The 9,247-nt window shown below is 41.1% G+C and overlaps 1 protein-coding gene across 1 annotated transcript in view; it reads right to left on the bottom strand.

Annotated features, from left to right (window-relative positions):
* Nucleotides 1-1,363: 1,363 nt before the first annotated feature.
* Nucleotides 1,364-9,247, bottom strand: part of LOC107294554 (7-dehydrocholesterol reductase-like) — a 14,076-nt gene continuing 6,192 nt past the window's right edge. Inside the window, exons 5-6 of the mRNA XM_015823789.2 lie at nucleotides 5,773-5,904; nucleotides 1,364-1,941 (exon numbers count right to left, since the gene is read on the bottom strand). Of these exons, the coding sequence (XP_015679275.2) occupies nucleotides 1,477-1,941; nucleotides 5,773-5,904 (597 nt within the window). The 3' untranslated portion in view covers nucleotides 1,364-1,476. The remainder of the gene's footprint in view (nucleotides 1,942-5,772; nucleotides 5,905-9,247) is intronic.

The following is a 9,247-nucleotide window of genomic DNA, read 5'->3' as shown; positions in this document are numbered from 1 at the left end:
GAGAGCTTCAGATAAATGTTGCCGAGGATTAAAACTGCAGTGTAATACCCAGGTTCCCTCAGACCTTTGTAGCATCCCCCACAGTCACATGATCAAAATTCATATGTTTGGCAACTGGTTCATACTTATGACCGGTTGCTCTGTCCCAAGGTCATGTGATGACCTCTGACCTTCTGAACCAGCAAAATCAATGGGGAAGCCAGATTCACTTAATAACTGGGTTGCTAGCTTATCAACTGTGGTGATTCACTTAACAAATGTGCAAGAACGGTTGTAAAATGGGGCAAAACTTGCTTAACAAATGTCTCACTTAACAACAGAAAGTTTGGGCTTATTTGTGGTCATAAGTCGAGAACTATCTGTACTCAAAGGTCATTGAGCTGAAAGGGATATTCATAATTTTGAGACACTGGGAGAAGGATGCAGTTTTATATCCCTTATGTGCTATATAGACTGATGGTATTTATTTGGGATCCCACTGAAGAACGTGGGTTTGCTGTTTAGGCTTGCAAAGTGCTGTATGCTGTTTTGGTACAAAATAAGATGCCATCGTCACTCTAAGGAAATCTAACTGTCCTGCTAGGTCAGATAGGATGGGCACACTCCTAATTCCTTTCCTTAAATATTGCCATCTGATGGGAGCCCCTAGCCTATGAAACTCTCTTCCCCCCCTTAAGTTTGGCAGGCCTCTCCCCTCCTAGCTTTCCATAAGGCTTTGAAGACCTGGCTTTCCCCCCAAATGCTGGGAGATAATCTGAACTTTGGAAGTTTGATTTGGTGCCAGGTTTTTGTTCTTTTTAGTATTTTAAGGGAAGCTGTCCTATAGTCTCTTGATTAGCTTAGTTGCCCTCCACTGAACCTTTTCTAGCTCCACTGTATCCTTTCTGAGGTACAGTGACCAGAACTGTACAAAATATTCCAGACGGTTGCATCATTGATTTATAAAAGGGCATTATGAGATTGGCATCTCTATTTTTGATACCATGATTTATAATCCCTAACATGCTGTTGGCCTATTTTACATTTGATGCACATTGTGTCAAAACTTTTATTGAACTGTTTATCGTTACTCAAACTGTTTATCATTACTCAATCATTTTCAAAATGGAAATGTATGGATTTAGAGGGTGTTGAAGACTCCAGAATCTTCAATGCAAGTAAAATAATGGGAGAATAATCTTCTTGTCAGTTATAGTTCACAATTTCCCTTTAGCCAGAATAGTAAAACTGAAATTACTGGACGGGTTTTTTTTATTTGGGGTGGGGAGGAAGCAAAACAAATCAGTACAAAAAGAAACTTTTAAAAAATAACTTTTAAAAGTGTATATAATGTGCATTTTATTTTATGTTAAATATGTTATTTTTAACATATTAAGAAATAAGCAAATCATACACCCTTATATGCGCCAAAAATACTGTTGATAAATGTATCTGCAAACTTGTTTTTGCAAACTATTTTAAGTCTAAAATAAGCATTTAGAAAATCCCTGGAATGAGTCGGTATGGTACTGCATCAGTATATCTTTTCCAGTCTTTGCCATACTTGTGGGAGCATCGATGTTCATCTCTAATGCAGCGGTGGATCAGGAGAATGGTCATAAAAATTATGTAGAAATAAGGAAGAATATGATTAAAACCACAACACAGACAGTATGCCAGGGAGCCCATCAAGTCTCCAGTATAGTTAAAATGGCGGGTCACACCCCAGAATCCTGAAATCAACAATTTACTGTAGTGTTTAGTTCCATTGATTAATGTGTAGGTACATTCAATATATTTGGGTTTCTCACCCCATATTTTACAGTTGCCATCAGTGCGACGGAAGAGATCTCTCTGATGATTGGCTATTATTAAAATATAGTAGCCCACCAAACCCAGTAGAAGAATTCCAACTGCATAACTGGTAGTAAGCTGGACAGGATGATAGACCAAGTACAACCCCTAGGTAAAAAAGAGAATCAGTAGCATATTGTCAGATTTATTCAGCACTCTTTATTTTCCTTTACATTATCTGGGTTCTTGCTTGATTAAGTCCTCAGTGTCAACTCTTAACAAACACATAGACTTTCTCCACAATATCTATCCTCATCCACAAAGCAATTCAAAGCGTTGATTTTAACCTTTAGGGCCCTGTGTGTCTTTGGAACCCTAAAGGACCCTTATCCCTTATCCCTCCATCCAAGCTTTATCATCTACCGGTAGTAAGTGTCTTTTCCAGGATCTCTGACGAAAGGACATGAAGTGAGGTTCTATGAAGGGGAGGGGTTCCCCCCCCTGTGGTGGCACTTCATTTATAGAATTTCTGCCCCAGAGAGGCTCAACTGGCATCCACAATATCATCCTTTTAATGTTAGGTGAAGACCATTTTATTTCCCCAGGATTTTAACTGGCTTCTCAGTACCAGGCTTTTAGTTTATATGATGTTTTTATTTTGTATTTTGGTATTATCATACATGTTTTAGGTTATATTTTTGTGTGTTTTATTGTAAATTGTCCAGAGAGTTTTGGCTATTTTAATGAAAATAAAGTACAGTTGCAACTTGCAATAATGGACAGGCAGATAGAGCAAAACCTCCATTCATAGCCAGAGCAAGGATTACTCCCCTTCCCTTGCCTTGGTCTCACAGCTGCTAAAGAATCCAAAGTTTAGGAAAGCAAATTTCAAACAGGCCACATCCCTGTCCTTAACTGTGCTTAACTGTCCTTCACTAACACACACAAGTCTTTATGCTCATTTACAACCAAATGAGATGACTAGCAACATGTCTGCCTAAATCCAAGACTGAAGCTGGAGGACTGGAAAATTGGACTGGCATCAGATTAACAGATCCCCTTCCTCTGAAATGGCTAACACAGAGCCTCCACAATTTCCCTGCCATAATTCCCCTGGCCCATCACGACTGCAGTACAACTAGCACTTGACTTACAACCACAATTGGGCCCAGAATTTGGCTTGTAAGATTTTGCAATAGTTAAGCTAGATGCTCACTTGATCAGTTTGCTTAACAACAGCAATCCCAGCTCTCCCAATTGTGGTTTTAAGGGACCGTTTGGGTCGTTAACCCTAAAGAGGGTGTAGGCAACTCCTTTTCAGGTGTGGAAGGGAACTCCTGTGCTGAGCTTGAGAAACGAAACTCAGATACCAAAGATTTGAGCTTTGTTTCTCCAGCCCACTGCAGGACTTCCTCTCCCATCTGTGTGCAGAAGGGAGCCGCTGCACTGGGCAGGAGAAAGGAAACTTGGACCTTTGAGATCCAAGCTTCCTTTCTTGGGCCCACTCGGTGGTTCCTTTCCCCTCTGTGTGCTCAATCTTCAGGAATCTTCAGGATCTTCTTTTCTCTGGCTTGTCACAGAAACATCAAATTCACTAGCTTTCTGGCTAAAAAGCTAGCAAACACCATGTTTCTGAAGGCAAGTAAGGCTGGAAAGAAGCCGGAGCTTTGGCATGGAAGCTTCTTTTTTCCAGATCATAAGTAACTTTTCCTGAGTCTGTTCTAACTTTGAACTGTCATTAAGTGACAGTTGAGAACTATTTATTTAGATTTCCCATTTCTAAACCGCTCAAAAACTACCTGTGTGTACATTCACATCTCTGCATAATTTTCCCCCTTCAAGCCTATCCAGCAGAAGTGAGCTGACTAATCATGCCAATCTCTGAAACCCTGACTATGAAGTCCTTTTCAACTCCTGTTATTGTATCCCAACTTCCAGCTATGAAACCAAAGTCCCAAAGGTGCTTTTTCAAAAGGCAACTGGACTTCCTTTGTTTTTTTCTTGAAGACATTTTGTTTCTCAACCAAGAAGGCTTCTTTAGTTCTGAAGAAACTTCTTGGATGAGAAGCGAAATGTCTTCAAGGAAAAACAAAGAAAGTCCAGTTGCCTTTTGAAAAAGCACCTTTGGGACAACCATTACCTGGATGACTGAGAATCTCCTTAGACATATGAAACCAAAGCCACTCTTGCTAGCCTGTGAACTTCCCCCACATTCACAACAAGCATGTTGATCCTTTCCACACCTATTTGGAACCCCATCCGACTGACCCATTACTCAACTTCAGGGCAGTTTTATTCTCTATTTCAAGGGGGCCTGCCTACTATTCTTCCCTGTCTCTCACCCAGACTTGGACCATAGCTCTCTAATAACAAAATGCACCTTCTAATCACCAATGATCACAGGTGACTTTACCAGCAACCTCCAATCTTTATCAGCCACGGCAATCATGACCTGACAACTCTATTATAGCCATTGCTTACTTTATCTGCCAGCATATCAGGTTCAGAATTGTGCCAAGTGACTTTCTTCCCAACAACACTACAAGTGGCCCTCAACTTACAATTGGCCACTTAGCAACGATCTGAAGTTATAATTGACCCTGAAAAAGGGATTTACATCTGAAGTTCTGATAACCAGGCATACCTGCTGCAGTCCTGTAACTACATTTTGGGCACTTAGGAACTGGCTCACATTTATGACTGTTTGTAGTGCCAAGGTCATATAACCATGATTTGTGATGTTTTTACCAAAAAATGGTGTTTACTTGCAGTTTCCAGCAAAAAACCCAATAGTGAATTGCTTAATGATCACACTGTTCATTTTACAGCTGCTGCAAAAATGACCGTAAAATTGGATCAATTACATCCACTTTATGGCCCACTTTATGACCACAATGTGCAGGCTCTATTACTACTACTACTACTACTACTACTACTACTACTACTACTACTACTACCACCTATTATCATCATCATCATCATCATCATCATCATCATCATCATCATCATCATCATCATCATCATCATCATCATCATCACTTTGAATGTATACCAAACGGCATACATCAAAATGAAATTTTGTTGCATACAGCTCTCAAAGGGCCACCACCTCTGATATACTGTACACTCATTTTTCATGGCCAGTTCAAATTTCAGATCATCCATTTTATTGTCTAGGGAGCAAATGATGGCAAATAGGACAGATGGAAACGGAGCTCCATGTGGACTAGTCCTCAAATTAGCTTGTATTCCTGCAGGACAATCTCGCCTCCTTTTCTTTTTCTGATCCTGTCTCTTCCACCTTTTCCTTAAAGGGGTCTTGCTCCTTTTCACCCCTTTTCGATCACATCCACTTTATGACTGCAATGAGCAGGCTTCATTATGGTTGTAAGACAAGGACTACCTGTACCACTTCCACCTTCAATTCCAATCTGTTCTGCCCTCTTCAGTATCTTTCCCTATCTCTTATCACCTTTCAACCCACTCTTTACTCACTATCTCTACTCTCAGCTGTCTTCCTAAACAACCTCACATTATCATCACATTTTTGTATATTTTCTATTTTTTTCCACCTCATCCTGGTCTCATCATCCAAATTCTTTGAGTCTCTCCCTCTCTCCCCTTTTCTCTCTCTTTTCTTCAGCTCTGGTTGGTCTCTGAAAGTCTGTGTTTCACTTTTTCAACTCTGGCATATAGCTATCAGGCACTGGCCTACAGCCACCACACAAAACATCAGCTTCCAGTTGTTTTTCCAGCTAACCTTCAACTGCCACATAATAGCAACCATAATACTAGGAGTTGCCCATTACCTCCCCAAAATAATACTGCCAGGGCAGTTTACTCCCTGAAGCAGTAGGCCCAAACATTAAAAAAAATAAATAAATCCTTATACGTGAACAGCTGTCATGATACCCCAGGTGCTGTCTTAAAGGGTGAAACATTCTGTTGTTTCTAGAAGCAGCTGAATGTAAACAAGAGTAAATGCATATGATGAAATACCTGCAGAGTATAGAGATAGGGAAGCCAAACACAGTCTCCCCAGGCCAGATACCATCCAAAGTGATCATGAGCAATATCCATTGTTTTTAAATACCAAGTTTCATTCCAAAAAAAGTCCAGAACATACAGACCCTGAAAAATATACACATTATTATTACACTTATAAAAAAATAGGCATGTGAATAAGTACTATCTTTGAGAGAGAGAGAAGCTCAAATTTATCTAGATATAAAATGCAAGTCATGGTTTTTGGGATTACATTTACATAGGATTAATGATTAAAATTCTAAATTAATGATTCTATCAGCACTTTCACAGAGCCCTATAATTGAAGAACATGATACTCCAATGTCCTCTTTATCGCAAAGGTGATTTTTCCAAAAGGCAACTGGACTTTCCTGGTTTTTTCCTTTGAAAATGTTTCATTTCTTATCCAAGAAGCTTCTTCAGTTTTAACTGTCTGGAAGGGAATGGAAGGATTTATATTCTTTGTAGTCATCTAGTCCAGGGATCCCCAACCCCCGGTCCATGGACCAGTACCTTGCCGCAGCATGCCCAAAATCAGTCCACACAAACAAGCAAAGCCCCATCCACGAGATGCAGGCAACACACAAAACCACACACCCTCTGGTCCACGGAAAAACCTCTCTCCACGGAACTGGTCCCTGGTGCCCAAAAGATTGGGGACCTCTGATCTAGTCATTAGCACTCTCAGGGTTGGTTATTAACTCTAGAAGAGTAGTTGAGGCCACTTGGTGGTTTATGTATATCCTCAGAATCACTTGAATCAGAGGGCAAAGAGGTGTGTAATATTTTGGGGACTGCTGAAAGTATTGGGTTGTAGACAGGAGATACATGGTATCATATCCCTCCCCCTCTGATAAGGGGGATTTTAACACAGATGGCTACTTTTACCCCTCTTTCAAAACAATGATCCTCTCTGTCCAGAATGGGAACTTTGCTGTCTTCAAAAGAGTGACCCTTTTCTTTTAGATGAAGATGGACTGCTGAATCTTGTTCTGATGAGTTTGTTCTCCTGTGTGGTGTCATATGTTTGTGAAGTGGTTTTGTTTTCACAATGTGCAGATCTGCACATCTTACTGCATTGCACCGCAGCGCAGTGGTTAGAATACAGTATTGCAGGCTAATTTTGCTGACTGCCAGCTGCCAGCAGTTCAGGAGCTTGATTCTACCTGCTCAAGATTGATTTAGCCTTCCATCCTTTCAAGGTCAGTAAAATGAGAATCCAGATTGTTGGGAGTAATATGCTGACTCTATAAACTGCTTAGGGCTGTAAAGCACTGTAAAGTGGTATATAAGTCTAAATGCTAATGCCACATACTACGTTGCTCAATTTGCGTCTGGGTGTTTTATTCTTGTAGTGGATAAGTTTCTACCTTAATGTATTCCTAGGTTTAAAGTGTACATGTATGCTGTGTCGGTTGAAAATCCTTCTGAAGTTTTCAGTTATTCCTGCAATGTATGGAATGACAACGTTACTGTTTGTTGTTCTCTCCCTTGTCTATTATGAAGGAGCTCCTGCTGGATCTCTTTGTAGTTTTCATGAAGGCCCCGTTAGGATAGCCACAGGTTCTGAGGGCTTCCTTGATATGTTTTTGTTTTTTCTCTTTGCCCTCTTTGGTGATAGGCATACCTTCAGCCCGGTGGTGTAGGGTCCTGATTATTCCCGGTTTGTGGATCAGTGGGTGGTGAGAATCAAAATGTAAATACTGAGCAGTGTATAGGTATTCTATATACTTCAGTGATGAGGCTTCTGACTTCCTTGATGTATACTTGCACAATCCAGGAAAGTCAGACTATTTTCCTTAACATCTTCCTGGGTGAACTTAATATTTGTGTTGATGTGTTTGGTGAAGGCTTTCACTTCCATTTTCTGAGTTTTAATCTTGAATCAGGTATCACCCACAGTGAGTAGGTAGAATTAGACATCCAATGCAAGCATCTGATTCCATCTACTCAAGGGTATAGGTATGAAGATTAAAACACAGGAAGTGGAACCCTTCATCAAACACATAAACACTGTGGACAGAAACATTAATTTCACACAGGAAAAGGTTAAGGAAAATTGTGTGGCTTTCCTGGATTGTGCAAGTACATATCAAGCCTCAACACTGAAGTACACAGAAAACCTATACAAAGATCACTATTTACGTTTTGATTCTTCCCACCCACTGGACCAGAAACTGGGAATAATCAGGACCCTATACCACCGGGCTGAAGGTATGCCTACCAGCAAGGGGGGGGGGGGAAGGAACAAAAATATATCAAGGCAGTCCTTAGAACTTGTGGTTATCCTAATCATCAAATCTACGAAAGGATCCAGTAGGGACCTTCTTCAAAATGGACAAAGAAGAGAACAACAAATGGAGCAATGTTATCATTCCATATGTTGCAGGAATAACTGAAAAACTCAAGAGGATTTTCAACCAACATAACATACCTGCACAATTTAAACCCAGGAATACATTAAGGCAAAAACTTGTCCACCCCAAGGACAAAGCACCCAGACACAAACAGGGCAATGTATATGTAGTACAATGCAGCAAGACATGTGCAGACTGGTACATGTCACGAACATATGACACAACACAGGAAAACCAGCTCATCAGGACAGGATTCAGCAGTCTATCTGCATCTGAAATTAAAGGGTCAGATTTTTGAAGACAGCAAAGGTCATATTCCAGACAGAGAGGACCACTGGTTTGAAAGAAGGGTCAAAGAGGTCATCTATGTTAAAACTGAACAGCCTTATCAATGGGGGAGGAATAGATACTGCCTGTCTCCTGTCTACAATACAGTTGTTTCAGCAGTCCCAAAAAGGTTCCACGCCCATTTGGACTCTGAGATATAAATAAACCCCTAAGTGGCCTCAACTATTCTCAGAGGGCTAACAACCAACCCTGAAAGTGCGAATGACCAAATGACTGCAAAGAACATAAATCTTTCCATTGTCTTCACTTAGAATTGAAGAAGCTTCTTGGAGGAGAAGCAAAATGTTTTCAAATAAAAACCAAGAAAGTCCAGTTGCCTTTTGGAAAAGCATGATTTTGGGACAGCCATGACCTGGATGGTTGAGAATCTCCATAGCCAATGTTCTCTTTAATTTTAACTCTTTATTGTAAGTTAGTGCTTAATTATTACTACCCTGTCAGAGAAACATTCCAATATATCTTCCAATATAATGAGTTATATTGAGATTTTCTATGTTACCTATCTCTGTCGGGCCCTGCGAGGCCGTCCCAGCCGCGTACGGCCTACCTCCCACCACCCCGTTTACCTTGCCCGAGCCGCAGTCCAGGGAAGCCGGCCGACCCGTCGTTCCGGCGATGCCGCCGCAGCCGCCGATGCCGCCGCTCTCCTCTGACGTCATCACCCTGCGCCTCACAGGGCCCGACAGAGGATTTGAGAGGAAGGGGCCGGATGAAGCCTCCGTCCTAGCGCAAAGCGACGGAGG

The sequence above is a fragment of the Protobothrops mucrosquamatus genome, unplaced genomic scaffold, assembly GCF_001527695.2.
Source record: "Protobothrops mucrosquamatus isolate PMUCROS unplaced genomic scaffold, P.Mucros_1.0 scaffold1989, whole genome shotgun sequence".
In the NCBI taxonomy this organism is placed as follows: domain Eukaryota; kingdom Metazoa; phylum Chordata; class Lepidosauria; order Squamata; family Viperidae; genus Protobothrops; species Protobothrops mucrosquamatus.
This window is presented reverse-complemented; position numbering and strand designations above follow the sequence as displayed.